Source organism: Candoia aspera, chromosome 4 (genome assembly GCF_035149785.1).
Source record: "Candoia aspera isolate rCanAsp1 chromosome 4, rCanAsp1.hap2, whole genome shotgun sequence".
In the NCBI taxonomy this organism is placed as follows: Eukaryota; Metazoa; Chordata; class Lepidosauria; order Squamata; family Boidae; genus Candoia; species Candoia aspera.
In genome coordinates, this window is record NC_086156.1 from 10471171 (window position 1) to 10491699 (window position 20529).

At 38.3% G+C, this 20529-nt stretch overlaps 1 protein-coding gene across 5 annotated transcripts in view; it reads right to left on the reverse strand.

Moving 5' to 3' along the window:
- DIP2C (disco interacting protein 2 homolog C) overlaps positions 1 to 20529 on the reverse strand; it is a 258599-nt gene that overhangs the window by 75708 nt on the left and 162362 nt on the right. For all 5 annotated transcript variants that reach the window (XR_010067928.1, XM_063303406.1, XM_063303405.1 and 2 more), the window contains 4 exons: positions 13304 to 13429; positions 11599 to 11808; positions 1715 to 1846; positions 660 to 779 (listed from right to left, as the gene is read on the reverse strand). Coding sequence is in view for 4 of the 5 variants with exons in the window: in XM_063303406.1 (XP_063159476.1) it covers positions 660 to 779; positions 1715 to 1846; positions 11599 to 11808; positions 13304 to 13429 (588 nt within the window). In the remaining variant the exon portion in view is untranslated. The remainder of the gene's footprint in view (positions 1 to 659; positions 780 to 1714; positions 1847 to 11598; positions 11809 to 13303; positions 13430 to 20529) is intronic.

The window sequence follows — 20529 nt, forward strand, 5'->3', positions numbered from 1 at the left end:
CCTGTAAATGAGGCAGTTCAGAACACCAATATTCAGAATAATGTATCACCTGAGACAGTAAGGTCAGCTCACATGATCTGCTATGATCACATGTTCAGAAAACTGGGAAGTCAAGTGATATACATAAAAATGTGAAACCATTCTCTCTTAATTTTCAGTCAGATTCTCTCTGCTTCTTTCAACCTATCTTGACACCACAGAGAAACAACAAACTGCTGTGGTTAAGGTTCTGGATTTGAACCACAGAGACTCGGGTTCAAGTCCTCAGTTGATCAAAGGGCTCAGTGGATGACTTTGGATTGTCTACTCTCTCTCAGCCTCTTCTACCTCACAAGGGGAGGAGAAAATAAGGGCACAGTCTCCTTATGCTGCCTTAGGCCCCTACCAGAGAAAGGCAGGAAATAATCCAATGGATAAATGAAGAAGAAGAAGAAGAAGAAGAAGAAGAAGAAGAAGAAGAAGAAGAAGAAGAAGAAGAAGAAGAAGAAGAAGAAGAGGAAGAAGAAGAGGAGGAGGAGGAGGAGGAGGAGGAGGAGGAGGACCACCAACAGAATAAATACTCTATGCAATCTTACTATAGCACTTTTTTTCTGGCACAAGAAATGAGCAATTTTACAAACCCATCCGCAAATGCATGCATGAGAGTCAAACTATATTACCTTCTAATAATTCTTCAAAGTCATCCACAAAGAACTCCCGAAGTGGCGGCCGCTTGGGTCGTTTTAGGGTATTGACAAGTTGCTGAATTTTTGCAGACACTCTGCTGCTTACTGGAACTCCTGCAGAAAAAAAATAAACAGAAGCGTTAAAATGCTGGCTATGCCTACCAATTCTAAGTAGAGAACAAAAGCATATCAATCTGAATTCAAGCTTTAAAAATCAGATTAAATAACGGCATACATGAAGCAGTCTGACACTCCTGCAGAGACACTTTAAAAAAATCTCTGTCCAAGATGGCAAATCATCTTGGGTTGTTTTGACCTTTGCATCACGTACCTAAAACCAGTCACAAGAGCCCTCTAGTTCACTGTGATTAGGCAATTTTAAGATAAATAGATGGATAAATGCCCTTCCCAAGTAGAATGGCCAGAAGTTCCAATTCTTCAAGAAAAACTTCACCTCTAATAGGCTTAGAAGCAGCAAGACCTGTTACGTGGAGTCCTTGGTGCTCTGTGAGCCTTGTTATTTTCTTGCAGACGTTTCATTGCCAGACTAGGCAACATCTTCAGTGCCTTGGAGAGCAAGGCCCACTCCATCTTTGCACTGAAGATGTTGCCTAGTCTGGCAGTGAAACGTCTGCAAGAAAACGACAAGGCTCAGAGAGCACCAAGGACTCCACAGTTCAACCCTGAGCTACAGATATTCTCTTCGATTGGTAAGACCTGTTATGTCAAATTCTAATAGCCTAATGAGAAAGAGACACTTCCATGGCTCATTCTTCTGGATACCTCTGGAGCTACCTGTTATCCTGCTTCACCAAAATTCTTCTAACCTACACCGATATAAAACATCTGTCTCTTCTTCTTTTTGATTTTCCTGGTCATCCTCCATGTAGAACTATGAATTCTTGCTAAGTCTTTTAAAAATTAATTAATTGATGCTTTTTTTTTTCTGTAGATATCAATGAACTGGAATACCTCTGCTGCATGGTCTATCTGGCCAAACTTTCCTTCCTGGAGTCTATGCCTACCTTCTTCCATTTTACAAGACATACCATCACCAGTTTCCATAAGTTCAGCATTTCCATATTTTGGAGCCACCCTTGATGTCGAACCTTGTGGCCTTTCTACTTGTATTGAGTGTTCGGAGGTGTAAGTGGTAACATCTGGAGGTGCAGAATGATTTTCTGCAGAAAAGAAAAAAAATTGAAGTCTCCTATTAATTTATTCAGCAATCTTTGAATAGTATGTTCTGACTGTACAATTCCTTCCATGAAAACCACCACTTCGAAAATAAAATGTCTTTTTTGATACAACTTTATAATTGATGATCTTTCATTAAGAATCTCAAATACCACATCTTCAATTTTCAAAGCATAAAAAGATGCAGGATTGATCTTGATCTAGACAAAAATACACTCACATCGCACTAAAAATAATGGGACAAATTAGCTTCAATGGTACTTATATACATAACACCTTTCATTGCTAGTTACCACTAATAGTTGTAAAAAAGCAATTTTGAAAGCAATATGAGTGTTATACTGTGGCTAGCATGACATTACTTCTGACATCTCCATGAAGGCAATGCATTATTTATTTGTTTGTTTGTTTATTTAAGAATACTGTTAAATAAATCACATTTTAATTGTATTTTAATTTGTATTGTTTCGGATTCCGATGATTGCCTTGCTGCTGCCTAATTTGTATGGTCCCTTAATATTCTGTATTTTAGCTAACTTTATTGTATATGTTTTAACCAGAACTGTATTTTGTGCGTCTGTGTGTGTGTGTGTTTCATCACTATTGGGTGATTTAGAAATCTAAATAAATAAATAATTTTTTATAACCTCCTCAATCCATACAGTGTCTGGGTAGTGTACAGTAGTTTAACACATACTACATCAACAAAACAAAATAATACTAAAATTCAACCATGAGGGTCACCCAAACAAAGCTATGGGCCAAAAACTCACTGGTACTGTCCTGCTTTAACCTGCTTCTTGAAATCACAGAGGGTTGGGGCTGCTCATCAGATGAGGACCACCTCCAAGAAGGCCTGTCACTCGGTCTGTGAGCCTCATGAAGAGGGCGGCCCTCAACAGAGCCACCCTAGGTGTCCTAATCAGTTATGAAGTTATGAACTCAAGCTATACAACGGCCCCCACAAAAATGAAAAAGACTTCGTTTTCCAAAATCAAAAGCAGGGTAACTATGAAACTAAATGTAATTTCAGGAAGACAAATTAGTATTTTCTTGACTGATTTTTAAGTGGGGGAGAGAAGCAGCCATCTATACAGCAGATTGGGACTTTTAAATTATTTTCTGTCCCAATTCCAAAGTCACAAGGTAAATCAATTTTGACAATAAAGTCTCTGGAACTGGTTATCCATTCAGTCACACATTCCACTGAACATGCATCTGATGGAATGGCACTAGTCCACAAAAGTAAAAGACCCTCACATCTTTTATTTTTACATTCTGAAACTACCACTCTGCGTCAGCTAAATACTGCATTTTTAAGTACATATACAGTATATGAGAACAAACAGAAATCATTGGAAGTTACTTCCATGTACATATGGAAAGAGCTAGGCTCTATACTGCACTCTATAGCCATTGTTTATTTTTTTTAAATAGCATTAAGTGCTGTCATATGAAAATTCCATTAAAACTAAAATCACCAACAGGTGAGTGGCCCATCATGAACTGATTGGGCATGTAGCAATTTGCTTGCTACTTCCCCATTTCCAGACATAGTTACTAAGTCAGTTCTTCTCCACTACACATCCTGCATTTCCAGGACTCTGGAATCAATGGCCAGCCTTCTGACATCACCTGACAATTCTCAGGCTAATCCTTTCCTTTCGCAGCTCAGTTCAGTAGCTCACCATGTTTTTGTCATTTATTTTTGTTCTTGGTCACTCTTCAGTTCGTACTGTTGTACAAGTTTTGCACACACTTTTTTAAAAAGCACACATTATAGGGAAGAGAGGTTATTGTAGGAAAGTAACCCATCTCAGGCTTTAACAAGTTTTCTGTTCAAAAGCCTAAGTGATCAAAAGCATCATCCATCAAGAAAAACTTGGTGCTGTGTTCCTAAGCCAAGCTGAAACCATTATAAATAATTGTCATTGAGCTTAATCAAGGAGCAGCTTTCTAAATGGAGTATCTGCTGTGTCATCTGAAGCTTTAGGATGACAGCACTCAAAATAGTAGAATCATTACTTGAAAACCATCTCTGGGGTAACCTGATCACAGCAAGCTCTCCATTTACCAGCATCGCTGATGGCACAGAAACCACCTGAGAGAAGCTAGTAGGAAAGGAGAAGGCCTTCACCCTCAAAAGTGGCCAATCATTTTTGTAACTGATTTTTCTTTCAAGCCACCTTAAGAGGAAGCAGAAATAAAATTCAAAGGACATTCAATAGCTATAATGGGGTTAAGTAACAGCCACCTACTCTTTGCAATTCTTTCTGGCTCATTTGCATAAACAGTACAGTAGAAGGAAACAGGGTTGTAACTTGGCAAAACTGTAGGTGGACCACAAGAGGATCTGCTAGTGGTAAATCACTGCACATTTGCAACTGCTGTGTTAGGAAGCAGCTTCCAAGTTTGTGGGAAAATCACTTTTTAGTTAACACCTTGTAGCGGCAATGCAAAAGACCACTGTATTTGGAGGAGTTTAAGTGATTTTTTTAAAATTTCTCCTTCATATTAAGATTATAGAAGTTTAGAGTTCATTCTGAGCTATGTTTAACCTACTTGTTTTTCACTTTTACTTGGGGGGGAAAAGAGAACCTCAGGATTGTTTATGTTAGCACTAGCTTATCTGCATAGCTTCCCAGGCCCTTGGATTATGGCATAATCAGGTGCCCCAGACCATGGGAACTATCTAGTCAAGGTCAGATCCTGCAGTCTTGGTACCATGGAAACAGGGTCACAAGTTTTAGTGCCAGACTGATAAAAACCTTAGGATTGCCTCTTGAGTTTGGAGCTTGACCACAGACCCTGGTACTGGGTGCTGTGTGAAAAATTGGCTTGGGGACACTCTGCTGTCATTTACTGGGGCTCCCAACAGCTGAAGTGAGATTTCTTATCATCTGGCTTGGTATGCTTTCTTGTGTTTCTCTTTGAATTGCCTGCCACAGTTAAACAATAAAGCTTAAAGACTCCTTACTTACTGGTGTGATTATTGTCTCTGGATCTAAAAGAACCAATTGTCTGGGCACCCGATCACTGCCCAGACCCTTGGCAAAACACACCTCTAGCTATTTGTTTGCTTGACACAAAGCGCAGTGTCTGCCAAGAGCGATTTTTGTGTGTGTTGCTGTATCTAGTCCTTATCAATCCCCAAGCAAAAATTGCATATAAAGGGTAAGAACCTTAAACAGGCACTGAGATAAATGAAACTCTGTTTTTCTCTATCCTTTCTTAAATACCAGCTTTTTCAGGTGTGGTGCAAAATCAGAGGGCTATTGCTACAATCGGCTGTAACCTTCCCATTTTCATGTGGCATTCGGCACTTTCAGGAGGTCTTGATTTAGCAATTTCTTGCCCTTTTAATAGTGATTTCCTGGACTAGATTCCTCCCAATCCAGTTTAGGAGGTAATCTAATTTGTGCTAAGGAACCTTCACAGAGTACAGAAGACTACTTAAAGTTCAAACTGGAACTTTACAAGTAGCAAAAGTAGTACCTATCATCAGTAGTTACACTTTGCATCATAAACAGGTCCATTTGGTTTAAGTATCTCTGAGGATACATCCAGGGGAAAGCATTTACTTCATTTTTAATACTATTTGAAGCTGATCCATATAAATGCAAGAGGAAAAAAGGTGAACTTGAACTAAACGATGCAGAACAGTTTTTTAAAGCTACATTAATGGGACTACTGCGTTGGGTACCTGCACTGTGTTGTAATAACTATGTGAATCTCAGCTAGGTTTGCTCAATGATAACTCACTATTGCTAGAAGAAAGGGGACTCTTGCCTTCTTCCATATGCTGACAAATTACATTTCAGATTCTGGCTTTATTTCTAGGGTAATAAGTTGTATGCTAACAATTCGTTGTAAATGAACAAGCAACAGCTAATTCCAAAGCCTTCTCTAAGAGATTGCTTAGGGTGTTTTGAGAGGGATCTGTTCTCTTCCTGCAATTCTTGCTTGGAAGGGAATGACGAGAGTGTAGAAAGAGTAAGAGAGGTGTCCAGTTCTGAACTCATGCTTCACTACAACCACCATGTGCCCCTGATAGGAAAGGATGGAATAAACCAATCAGTGTCTAATTGTCACCAGTAGCTATGATGTCGTTTTGAGCATGAACAGCATCTATTCCTTTTTTTGAACTCTGACTTACTACACAATGGTCAACTCTCTTACACAGCAGGAAGAATCTTCTAAAATAAAACTTCCTCACTGACACCTGTTCGCTTTAACTTTGGGGCCACACAAGAATGTGCACGTGAGAGTGAGTTTACTTTGCACGTTGCAGCTGTTGCGGAAATGCTACACGCTTTGCATATTGGAAAACAGAGAACTAAATCTATAGATGTACACATAGACTAAATCTATAGATTCTGTGTATGCTTTAAGAAGGCATACCAGATACTACATTTTTAAAAAATAATTTTTATTGAATGAGTAACTCCAAACTATGCTGAGAAAGCATCCTCTACTCTAAGAGGTCAGCAGCCCCATTAAGGAAAATTAAGTTGTTTCAGAAGAATAATGACTCTGATCAACATATGTTAGAAGTAAATATAGGAACAATGACAGCTGCAGGACTTCAAAGTGCCTGTTCCCTCAGAAGATTATTAATTTGCATTGCCCCATAGTCCTGTCCCTTTCAATAAATTCACACTGTAAGCCTCCAAGTTCAACAGCTGTTCTCCAACAAAAAGCCAACAATGGATCTGCCACTGGATCAGAACTATTATTGTCAGAGAATATAACCTAAAAAGCATAGCAAAAATAAAATAACTTACTAGAATTACAATTTTGGAACTCTTTGGCTACAAAGCACTCTTTCCTCTCGTTTCGACTCTGATCGAAGGCACTAGGCAGACAATAATGATAAATAACCAGCGTGCAAAAATGGGAGGTATCCAGACCAAGTGATGTATATTGCAAGAGCAGTAGGGCCGTTCATTATGCCAAATGGTGGCATATGTATATGGATGCAATGAAAGCTTAATGTGATTTTTAACTAAAACTACTCCAGTAATATATTTTCATGCCTGGGAAGGGTGAACATGAATTTAACCTTCTCTGCCGAAAAGTTTTACAAGCCCTCCCCTAAAAATGTGCCACAGGCACTTCCAAAGATTCTGGTATAAATTCAAAATAAAGCACCAGCCAATTACAGTTCCCTAAAGAAAATTAATATGATATATTTATTTGGAAACTACAGCTTGTTGTGCCTGTGTTGCACTTCAGATTACATTTTTAAAGAATACTTTAATTTGAATGCATTCTTACTAAACTGAATCATGGACATTCAATAGAATAGTTCACACAATAGAATATAATTTGGCTTAGCACAGTGTCTAAATCCAGACTACAGTCACAATGTTTTATTGTAAACTGCCCAGAGTCCCTCCTTTGGGAGGAGATGGGCAGTGATAAAATTTGAATGAATGAATGAATGAATGAATGAATGAACCTGTATCCAAGGCTTGGTTCTGATGAGCTTATTTTGAACCACTGGCCTGGCATGTCATCTGAACTTGGGATAAGTTCTGCAGGGAAGAGAGGTGTGATTGCAGATTAACAGCCCTCCTATTGCTGCTTCTGGGAAGAAAAAGCTGGGGGAAAGGTTATTTTCCCCCTCTCTGTGTTCAGCGGCTGCAATCTTCCTAGGGCCACCCGGCACCTGTCCCTTTTTAGTAAATGAACGAAGCAGGAAGCATCAGCTGGCCAGTCACTGCAAAAGCAGCTGAGATCCATGCCAACAGCTGGATACAGATACCTCCATCCAGGAGTTCTTTATTAAGTCTTTCAGCATGGCTTACCACATTGTGTGTGTTCATGGGTCAAGTTATTTCAACTTCTAGTTTAGTCAAGTAATACAAAGACTGCAGAGGCAGTAGGAAAGTTTGGCTTTAAAATAAAAACTGTAACAGGGAAAAACTGTGAGAGTTACCTGGAAAGCAAATTTTACATGAAATTATGAGTAGTTTCCCATTCTCTTGGGTCTGATGGGAAAATTCAGGAGAAAAGCTAAATTCTCTCTCCAAGCTTACTTTTGAGTGTGGAGACTTTGTATAGGCCAGTCTTTTCCAACCTACATACCATCCAGACATGTGGGCTTCAGCTCTTCGTATTCTCAGCAGTGGCTGAGTCTACGCATTTGGGAGCATCTTGGGTGGGGAGTGTTGACAGTTTTCAATCACTTAGGCATGCTGAGTCGCAAAATAGTAAAGCTTTACTATTCCAGTTCTGTTCAGATATGGATATTGAAAACTGAAACATTTGGAGGGCACCGTGTTGAGGAATTAAATCCAGAATGAATATCCCTGTTCATTCACAAAGCCCATGGACAACCTTAGGCTAATTATGTGCTTCTCTGTGGCAGAGGTTTTGTGTATATAAGAAGTATGTGCACTACTCTGAGGTCTCTGGAAGAAATGTTGGATAAAAGTAATCAAATAAATAACATATGGGTATTAACCTGTGTCCACTGGTGCAAACATTCTATAATTAATTTTAGAAGCCTAAGTAATAAAAGAGTAATTTTATTAGTCTTAAATAAAGAAGGCTTAGACTCATAAGACAAAGGTTCTAAATTTCAATAAAGGTTAAGTTATACATTTTGCCATTTTCTTAAATTTAAAAAAAGGACAACTTTTCTGAGTCAACGAAAATGTATTTTGTGTCTTGCCAATTCTGTGATTGTACTCTGGAACTCTGGACAGAATACTCTATAATCACCGTTTCCTTACCAAAAATAAGCACTGCCGTGGACTGGAATTTCCTCTTTTTGATTCTAGCTGCTCAATGAAGAATTCTTCTTAATTCAAATTTAGCTCTTTAATATAACCAGCTCAGGAATACAAGCATTAGCTTTGAACATTGAGTACTTTCTTCTGTAAGCACGGCCATTTCCTCTATTTTACTTCCAATGTCTATCAATTACCAAAGCATCACCACCTTCATTAAAATAATGACCATTAATTAGTGTCCCTTCTGTTAACTGAATCACATTTTTCTATGAGCTATAAAGCAATATATACCAATTCCATCACGATTTCTAATCTCCAGATCAATATCTGTAAATTGGATGTCACTCAGAATTAATTGCTATGTTAGTGCAAGGCAAATTGCAGAGCAAAAACAGTCATATGATAAAATAAGATGCTTATAAGAAGCTGCAATACTGCAACACTGTATTCTGAAGTTTTGTGGACTGTACAAACTAGGAAACTAAAATTAATAGGATATTTCTGGGTTCATTTGCTCACCAGTGCATGAGTTTCTAAAGACTGGGTTCATCTAAGTGATGGGCTGCTTAATCATGGATTGTAATTGGACATATATAATCAACCACAAACTATGGCTTACTTATCACAATAAGTGGGTTCATACTTCACGTTAAGCAAAACTCAGGTTACACTGTAACTTAGACCAATGTGCAAACCAAGCCACAAAGTAATTAAAATTTCTGTATTCCTGTACTATACAAGTACAACTAATGTTATGAATCTTAAACAACATTTAGCAATGCCTTCATTTTACAAAAATAAAAACCTACAGGATCTACTGATAGATTATGCACTCAGGTTTATGCAACTATTTGTTTCTGACAACTGTTGCTGAATAATTTGCTCTGTATTTCATTAAGAATTTAACAGTGACCAAAAGAAAGACTGTGGAAGTGGCTTCCTCAGTTTAACAGTGGTGCATGGACGAATAAGTCCGTGCTGTAAATGGATGAATATTTAGGAATTTCCTGCAAAAAAACCTTGCTGAATTTAAACAGCATTTGTGGAAGAGATAGCTTAGTTTAGGGAGAAATCCCAGAGTATTATAGTTTCTCATTTTCTCAACTAAGTCAAGCAGAATCAATGTCTATCATCAAACAGAGTCTAACAATACTTGTCTTTTCACTTCTATCTACAATGAGCTTGCACATACATTAGTTCTTCACTTTGAGTGCTCTTTCCTTATGACAAACCTTTAGCAAGCCACTGACTCTCACCTTAAGTTATAATTTGCCAGTAGGGGATGGGCAGGTAACAGGACTACCTGATATAAGTGCTTCTCATCACTTGAAAGGTACTATTAACATTATCATCAATAATAGCAAAAACACAAGCTATTTCTGCTCAGACTCTGACCATCTCTTAGGCTGCATGCACCACAATGCAAGAAAGAAACACTGTATTAAAGGTCTCAATAACCTTGCACAAAATTATTGGTACTCCAGGCCCTGTTCATATTTCACATTATGATCCCCACTCAACGGTTGGGCTTGATATATTATCTGAAGAAGTAAAAAATATTTCACATGGGGCTTAGAAGGTCAGATTCCCCTTGTATGCGGATTGGAAGTTTCCTCTTCACAGTCAGAGGTGGTGAGAGAGCGTCCTTTTAAACATTCATATTGATCACAATTAGTACTTTCAAAATGCAATAGTTTCTCATAACGTGGCACCTCCCACTGGCAGGGTAACCTCCAAAATGTATTTTCTTAATGGAAACATGGGTGTGTGCATGTCTTTGTCATTAACAGTACATTGTTATTTCTGATTAATGGTGTGGAGACAACATGTTCATGGTTTATTCTACTTTAAAGGCATGAATGAAGCATTCTGACTACCTGTACATTACTGAGCTGCTTTTCTTAAGCTTGTATCTTGCAGGCAGGTAAAACGATCAGCATGAATTACACCCTTTTAGTATCAATAGCAACCCATACCTTGAGAACAAGAGTTTTGTTCTGTTTTAAAGGGTCCTTATTTCAATTTGTACAATTGCTCTCCTCCAGCACAGGCAAACAGATTTACTCGTATGCCTTTCATGGAAAGAATATCTTCTCATCATCCCATCAAACTGAGAAAGGTCATCTCTAAATATCTGGTTATGATCTAATTAAGAAGTGCAAAAACTGGTTGAGTTCACCTGCCATGCTAAACCATAATCTGATTTCTCGTTTCAAATTTTCACACTGTAGGAATATATAGTTTGTAAATTAGAGTTTATGGCTTGTTGTGGTCCTTGAACGCATAAAACTGTCTTGATTAAAATGTTTAATAATTTTATGCCCTTGATACATGTACCCTCCCCCAACAAACATATGCCATTAAATGTTTGATTTATCCAGTTTTCTATCATTAAAAATCTTTAATTTTGCATAATAAACCTTAATCTTAAGAAAAAAAACTGTACTACTCATTGTTGGCATTTTGAAAGAACATGACCTCCCATTAACAGTACCAGAGAACTTAAAAAAAAAAAAGCTAAGGGGGGGAAAAAGAAACCTGTATAAAGCATACAATTTCTGGTCTGAATTATGTTCAAAAGTTAAAGGAAAGGGAGAGAAACTTAAAAAAAAAGAGTATTATAATACTCAAAGCTTTTAGTATTATAATATTACCAGTAAGTAATACACTGTACAATTGGTTGATAATTGTTTTCTGAATTCATTTAAAAGTGTTACTTTAACATTTTAAAAAATAAGGAAATTATGGCCTAAGGATCTACTTGTCCTTATATAAACCTGCTCAGTTATGGGGGAGGGACCTTTCTGTCCACAGACGCACATCTACTGAGTGTCCTTGAAAGGGCATTTTTAAAATATTTCTCCTCAACTGTGGAATGTTTTTCCTACAAAGCTACATTGTCTTTTGTAATATTTGTGAAATGTTATATATAAATACAATTAATGACCACAACAGATAAGAAATATATATAAAGCAAAAATGGAATCCATACATACCTATATGTGTTTGCGCCATTACATCAGCTAACCTATGCGCAGCCCCACTGCCACCGCTTTGCGTTGAAGATGAAGAGGTGGTGGATGTGGTTGAGCCATGGATTGCTTGGCTGATCCAGTGTTCCATATTTATACTCCCTTGGCTTGAGGTTGGAGTTCCTTGTGAATCTCCCTGCACAGAACCTTCATCTTCAGAACCAGAGGAGGTATCTAATGTGCCAAACAAAAACAAAATAAAACAAAACCTGGGCTAAGATTTCCTGTTGCAGGGTTCAGGCGCTGACCCAGAGCCAAAGATTTCAGTTCAAGTTGTAGTTGTGCCCAAGAAATTTGCAAAACAAATCAGGAACCATTTTCACTTGAATTTACTGAAGCTAGAGATTTATGTAGCTGCTGTATCTTTTAATACACTGATATATCTATGCAAGGAAACCGAACAATCACAATAGTTTTCTCCAAGCTGGTGTCCTCCAGATATCTTGATTTAGAAGGTCTATCAAAATAGGTAAACTTTTCTGTATTATTCACAATTTAATCAGAATCATTGCTTCATTCTAAAAGCATTTCCATTTTCAAAGTAGCTGACAGCATATAGCTATTCTCTAATATCAGTAATAGCATGCACTAAATACCAGGTGCTATGAAGCTACTGCAGAAGAGCATCTGGCTTGGCCACAATGGGAACTCAAAATCTTGAATTAGATGGACTTTGTTTAATCTGGCAGAATTAAATGAGTAACACAGAGCAAGAGAAACAGCACTGTACACATCTCTTCATATTCCTTATGGCCATTTCAGGGAACATCTCAAAATACTTGCAGAGAGAGAAGATTATGTGCCTAGGTCAAATGTAGCATGTCTGTATGTTTCAAATTTAGTGTAGGAATGGGGGCAACCCATAGCTTGCATCCATTCCTCTGCCCTCCCTTTTGTAGCCCCCAGAAATCACCAGATCACAATGCAAAAATGAGGAGGTGTAATGTCAGTTTTTGTTTTAATGAAATAAAGAGCAAAATAAACCTCCAATAACTTATAAACCGACTTTACTTTTTAAAGGATTCTAACCTACCCAAGTACCTTGGAAGTTGGTTAAAAACATACAGACTCCCTGCTGCAAAATGTTTGCCTGCCTCTGGCTTGGTGAAATGTGCAAATCCATCCATCCTGACTTAATGCTATTGGCAAACAAGGTCTGTGTGATTTGCTCGACAAAACCATGGTTTTAAAATACCGTATTAGCATTATAATATGCAACTATATCTACCTATCAAGATATTTGCTCCCAAATTATGAACAACAGTAGGGAAGATACTCCCAAGCTGCTGCATTTTAACCAAAGGAGTCTCTTCTTTTTAAACTCTTATTCACGTTTTCCTTGGAAAGTTGGGAGAAAAATCAGTGTTCTTCCTGCAGCTTGTAGGAAGAGAGGTCCTTATCTAATTGTGCATGAAGCCAGGATGCTATTTCTTTCCTAAGATCCTTATTTAAAGTCTGCCCTACTATAATCAGTTGAGACTTGCTGCTCAACAAAAGCCTTTAATATCACAGGATCAGCTGTACCAAATGTGAAAAAGCAGACAGGGTTATTGTAACCATAGGAGGTGGTGTTCCAACCTCATATACTCCTCCACACCCACTGACTTTTATGAATGCTCAAGCCAGCTTTTGAAATCCAGTTGTAATACCTCTAGTATCAGATCCATACCTGGAGGGGTGTAGGCATCCATTGATGTTTGCACCACCAGTGAACGTCGCTTAGATGGCATAGGTACTGCCATCTTCCGTTCTTTATGTTTTGCAAGAGCTGCCTGGACTGCTTCTGTGTGAACATCTAGAATCAAAAACCTAAATATCAGTTTGGAATTCCAACAGAAGAGGTCATAAACACAGGTAGCTTCTAGAAGACAATTGACCTTGTAAATTCCTTAGAAACATGTTCGAGGGGTCAATTCTGCAGAGGTTCTCTTAGTGAAAAAGCAGTAAGCTATGCACTCCAGTGAAGATAAGGACACATTTCAACTCTACGTGATTCTAGAAGAACAAAAGCTGCAGCCCAAAATATAATTCCTTGGAAATACATTCTAATGGTAACAATAGGCAAAAATGGTTATTTTAGGCCAACAGCTTCCGCAGGATCTGCATCTGGATCAGTTCTAATTAAAACCTTTTCTTATTTTCTGCATCTTTGGTGGCTCATTCTTAATCTGATTTGCTGTTTGGGGTTTTCTCTAGATTGCTTTTAATTCTTAATATTTTTTTAGACTGTCTATATTAGTGTATGAACAAACGATGGGAAAAGTGAACACAAAACGGCAGAACACAGAGATAATTTCAATACTGTACATTGATCTAAAGAACATTATTATATAGCTGTCTCTTTTGATGTCTTCCAGATGTATAGTCCAGATGGGTTGTAAAACAACTCCCATGATCCCCACCCAACTATGCAGTATTGTTTAAATAACACTATTGTTTTCACAAACCTTCAGACTGTATTTAGTTCAGGGTGGTTTGCTCTTCTTTATTTGTAATTCTTTTTTCCCATTATCAGGCTGAAATTAAAGATGTCTGGTTTTTCCCATTCTGAATGTCTGTCACGTATTGAAGGCATGATGTTTGTCAGCACTGTCATTCCAGTTTGTATTATATACGTTAGTCTTGCTTCCAAGTCAATACAAATAGAAAGGACCAAGTGCATAAAGCGTGGTGTTCCACATTTAAGGTTTTTCAGCAAAAGCACCAATGTAAACAGTAAAAGGATATCAGAAAAGTCCCATCCGTGCTATAGAACTTGGCCTGGAATGCATTTATGTATGAAATTAATGGATATTCTGAGAAAGATGTGTTCCTGTGTGCACATGTGTACATGGATGGATGGATGGATGGAAGGAAGGAAGGAAGGAAGGAAGGAAGGAAGGAAGGAAGGAAGGAAGGAAGGAAGGAATCCCAACAGTTTAACTCTATAACCTCATTTTTGATTGATTTTATATTTTAAACAGCAAATACTTCTATATTTACCTCACCTAATAATAAATGTTTACCTCCATATAACTCTACCTCGAGTGCCTTATGGAAGTGAAGGATGAACCTGAACTCAGCTTGGAAGCCCTGTAGGGCTGCCAATGTTTGGCTGGCAATGAACTCCAGACTCCAGCTGCCGTTTGCTTTAAGTGGTAGAGGGGCAAGAGTCTTGGACAGCAAGCTTGAGAGTAGACTGTGTGAAGGAATGGATGGATAATAGTAATGATGAAAAATGAGAAGAGGAAGAATGGGAAGAAAGAGGAATAATTGTTATGGAGCATAACCCAGGATTGATGCCTATCTATCCATCCATCCATCCATCCATCCATCTTCATCCACCCATCCATCCATGGATCTGGGTGCTGGATTGCTGGAGCTCATGGATTCAGGCTGATTTTGCTGAAAGCCAAATATGTATGATAAGACCATGTCCCTCCATGATCTACTCTTGGTCCTTAGAACTATGGTGCTAAACCATAAAATAAATGTAAGACATTTTTCTTGGCTTTAGCTATCATCCTTCAAGAATTAAAAACAAAACAAAACTCGCAGTCCTTTTAGCAATCTCTCTCTAAACTATAACATGCAAACTGCTGTCACGGATCCATATTCTTTTGCTTAGACTTTCTACCTTAAACAGACTCTACACCATAGGCAATCTTCTGGGCTGGGGTCCTATTTGGAGTTTTGTAGACGGCATATTCACAAAATGGCTACCATGGTAGATACAGCCAGTAGAAAAACACCCGTTTAGCAAAAGTGGTGGCTGAAATCTGGTTCTTTGCTTCGCATGTCAGTTTCCTATTTTATTTTTTAATTAAAGGAATCTTAATAAAGGAAAGAGGTGTCTGAGAGAGCTCACTAGAATCCCAAGGTACAGTTTCCTCTGCCTGTCCAATTCTAATACAGCAAAGTAGAGCATGCTTGGTTCTTCAAAGGATACACACACCTATTTAAAAGCAGAAGAAAAGCTTTCTCCCTGGTATGCTTCCTCAAAATTAAATTAACCGGGAACTTTCTCCCAAGCAAGCACATAACTGCTCTAATCTTGAAAGGATTACAAATCTTATCTCCTTTACGGGGAACCCCTGTCTACTCCCAGCGACCCCAAGCAACGGTATAGAATGCTGGAAATTCTTGCTTCCCACTTATATTTTATGAACAAAGACATTTACACTAGTGACAAAGGTACTTTCTTTGAATCCTAGGATCACCCTGCTATTTAGTTGGAATTAGCATCTCACAAACTACAGGGTGGGTCTCATAAGTGGGTTTTAGTGATGTGACACCTGTATTTTCTTGTTTAACTGTCTCACATCATCCCCAGCCAATACCAAACCACTTGGGTCAAGTATGGGCTACTCAGATAGCTGAACTACAATTATTGGTAGCCCTAGCCAACTTGATCAATAAGAGAGGTACTGAGAGATTTTTGATAGGAATCATCAGGCAGGAAATTCAGGATTATAAATCTGTTTGTGTGGGTGTGGGTGTAATCTGTAATCAAACAATTACTAATTAACTATTTTAAGGTGTGTCTTGCTGGTGTGAGTGATGCATGTAGTGCATGCATGAGAACTGGGGATATTGAGCCTCATTCCACATAAAGATAAATGAACCAAAGATATGCTTTGTGTCAGAGGAACTATTGTAGTCCTGCTCAGGTATCAGAAGTGGCTTTTTGACACTGGTTCTGTGGTGTAATAAGCAGGAATGGTGTTATGGTCCATCCCTCCAGTGACAAACTACATTCGTTCAAACACCATATGAGTAGAAACACAAAGTGGAGGGTGTGAATGAATGAATGAATGAATGCTGACAAATAAGATTAAATAATTCTCTTCTGTTATTCTGAATTACAATTCCGTGGCCACCCTTTCCTGCAATAACCTACGCTAACCTGAGCACGCAGCTTCCCTAGAATGGGAGGGCAACAGGACATATTCTTAGTTGTCCCAAGTCAGACACTGATGCCTCCCTGTTTCTCCCATTGAGAAATCAGTATGATCAACTCTGGGCAGTTTGCTCTGGAATGGAGAACTGTATTAAAGGAGCAATTATATTGGAACTGTGAATCAGTAGCTTACACAACTGTTGTTGAAAAGCATTCTGTTGCTTCCTTTGATTGGTGTACCCACTGGGGACAAAGATCCAAATTGGCTCCAGTCCAACATGAAGCAGCACTAGCATTTACATCAGTACAGGTAGTCCTCAATTAATGATCACAACTGAGACCAAAATTTTGGTTGCTAAGTGAAGCAGTCATTAAGTGAATTTGACCCGATTTTATGACCTTTTTGTGGCAGTCATTAAGCAAGCCAAATGGTTGTTAAACAAATCACATGATTTCCCATTGGTTTTGCTTACCAGAAGCTGGTTGGGAAGGTCAAAAATGGTGATCTCATGACCATGGGATGCTGCAACAGTCATAAATGTGAACTGGTTGCCAAGTGCCCAAATTGTGATCACATGATTGCGGGGATGCTGCGGCAGTTGTAAGTATGAGCATCGATTGTAAGTTGGTTTTTTCCACACCATTTAAGTCTGAACCGTCAATAAACAAATGGTTATTAAGTGAGGACTACCTGTATTAAGGCTGCCAGATCTGGGCTGCAAGATTATGAACAAACATTAGATGGCAGTAGTGAGTTAGACACTGTGTGTCTCTTTGTTGCCATCTAGTGGTTGCTCTAGTCAGTGCACTGAAGCTGGTTGCTGCACTTACCAACAGCCTCCCTCTGCCTCCACTCATCATGCCATCTTAAGCAAATGCCTAGCTTTTCTATGGGCACAAGCCAGCCTTATAGGGGCCCATAACATGCTTTGGCTTTTTTAAGGACTGAAGGCCCATCTAGCATCCTGTATCTGCGGACACCAAGGTGGATGCTATCTTGCCTCTTCTGCCTTTATGCCCCTAGTTAGATAGACATCAGCAGTTCCCAGCAAATGTACTGCATAGTTGTTTTGTGCACACTTTATATTAAAGAAGAGTGACATGCTTTCAAAGACCTGTTCCCTTGTAACTAAAACTGAATTTTACTTCCTAGCAAATATACTTAGACTTGAAGACTTCAAAGCTCTTTAGAACTGATATATTATAAAACTGTAGCTATTTATTTTAATATAGCCCCTTGGTAATTTTTTAGCATTTCTAACTTTCAGGAACTTGAATGATTACTTTAAGTCTTCCTCAGACTAGACTTGCTGTATTATCTGGTTTAAGCACTGTGAATTTTTTTTTGAGATTATTACATTTTTAAACAGATTTGGGAAAGGGGTTTACTTCATCCCAAATTATCAAAAACATGAAGCACTGAATAAACAACTCTGCATATTAACCTTCCATTTCCTCTTCTTCCTTTCTTGATTGGCTGGCTGGTACGCTAGATTCAACTCATGCTTTTTGTTATTCTTAGAGAATCAACATAAATGCTTCAGAATAAGTGATGACATGACTAGAAGGATATTTGCTTGACTTGTGCTCCAGCCATCTGTGCAAGATTCATTACTCAAACTGTTAGTCCCTCTAAATAGCCTGATAATAAACAGTAAAATGTGGGACCAAATTAGATGAGACAATATGGAGCAAGTTATTACAATTTCAGTTCTGCTCCCTCCCATTTTATCGGTACATACTGTAGTCATCTTGCCAGTCTCATGGCTCAATAGAAATTTGAGTGAAATCTTTTCACACTCAGAGTTCATCAGCTGTGGCTGAGCTCAGATATCAAGCATGTGGTTTGGCTGGTTTTGGCTTAATTTGTTGTGTCAATGTTGTGGTTTAGAAACCAATATCAAGCTTTAGCAAATCAAGTGTAATTGTTTGCTGCACTAAGCAATGGTTTACTTAACCATGCTTTATCAAATAAACACAAGTGACTGCTTTCCCATAACCTGTTTAACCTATCATCTATGGTTTATAAACCACAGTGGTTGGGTTTGTACAACATGCTAGGTCATAACCAAACAAGTTCATTATGGCTCAGTGTATTGTATTAACTGGACTATCGATGTTTAATTTCAGAATTTATTTTACAATGTAGGATAGAAGCTAACGAAGAGGCACAGAGAATGGAATCTTTCTTGCACTCACCATTCTTCCCTTCATTCCTAGAACTGGTGGCTTGATGTTATATCCCCTACAATCAACTCAGTCATATCCTCACACACTTCAAAGTAACAGTTTTCAAAGACCACCATAAATAACAAAAATGGGATTTAATTATGTTTCTCGCCAATGCTGATCTTGTAACGTGATGCGGTCTCATTGGAGTTAGACATCATTATTATTGTATATTCAGGAAGCAAGTTATGATGTTTACTTCAACATAAAGTATAATAACTGGAGTTCTTGGTACTCTCTGAGCTTGGTTGTTTGCTTGCAGCTGTTTCATTACCCAACTAGGTAACATCATCACAACATGACTCGCACTGATGATGTCACCTACCTGGGTAATGAAATGTCTGCAAGCAAACAACCAAGCTCAGAGAGCACCAAGGACTCCACAGTTCAACCCTGAGCTACAAATATTCTCTTCTATTAGAGTACAATAATTGTACTGCAACAGTTACTTCAAGCAATTATTTACATTTGTTTTGTATTTCTACACTATACAGCACAGAGCAATATCTCCAACTTTGGAGATCAAGTTGGTTTTCCCAGCTGTTTTCTAGCCAAATATTCAATTGTTCTTAGCTATGCGCATAGTTACATGGAAAAAAATGATTGCCCTCAATGTGAGGATCACCATAAATGAAGTGATGGTTAAGTGAACTGGTGATGATAAAATGTTACGCAATCACGTTTGGCCAGAAGGGACAGTGGCATTGTGTGGAGAAACTGTGGATCCATCTGCTTCTCTTTTAAAACAATAGAAATCTAATCAGTGTGTACCTAAAACAAATATTCACTGTTCAGCATTCTTGACCATATTTGCAACAATTCAATGGTCAAGTCCATAGTTTAATTACTCATAGCTTCAGGTTCAGTTATCTGGTGATATAGGCAATAGAGGCAACAGGTGATGTCAACTGATTCTCTGCCAAAGAATATGAAGAGCCACCTTCAATTAAAGTATGCAAAAGCAAGCCAAATGGGAAAAGGAAAACAAAACCAGATCCAAGTTCTAATTCTCACATCAAAAGGTAGGAAAACATTTTAGGTAACTGTGGTCAGAGAGCGTTCTCAGAGTCATAGAAATTAGGTTTGGGCCTCTGACGTCCCAGGTTGCTCTCTCCTGGTTTAGGTGATCCCTTGTAAAACTGCAACTTCCTAGAAGAAATTGAATGGAATGAATCTTCTTTGTGTACCTTGTTAGTACAAAAAAAAGGCTATTAAGATTTTCCTCTCACAGAAAAGGCAATCATACTGACTTCCATAGTTCCTAAGACCCAGAAAGGGCTAACATGCTGCAGCCCAAAGGTGATTTATTACATCCACCTTGGCTTAGAGCACCACATGCCTTTCTTAGTACAGTGCAATCAAGTGTTACCAAGTAAATATTTTAAGTTTCCATGTTAGTAAGCCAAGATTCTTTCATCCTTCTCATGAAGAATCTCATGTGATCACAATGCTGCAGTCCTGCTTCATGCAGTTATTCATTCACTGTTTTAACTGAAAGTGCACATTCATACTAGTTAATCTTATTTACCATGAAAACTACATGTTGAATAATGGAAATAATGTTGGGGTTTAACTAGATATGAATTCCTATCAAGCAATGAAACTTAGTGGCTGAGCCTTGGCCATGCGTAGGAATATCAAAGTCTAGTACTCTTTTGTGGCCTCAGAGTGGGAGAACCCAACATTTTTCAGCCCCCTTTTTAATGTTTGTTCAAGTCCAGGGAATGTTGTGTCCTCCTCCTCTTCTTCTTTTACATTTTCACAGAAATGTATCAGGGCTTGATAGG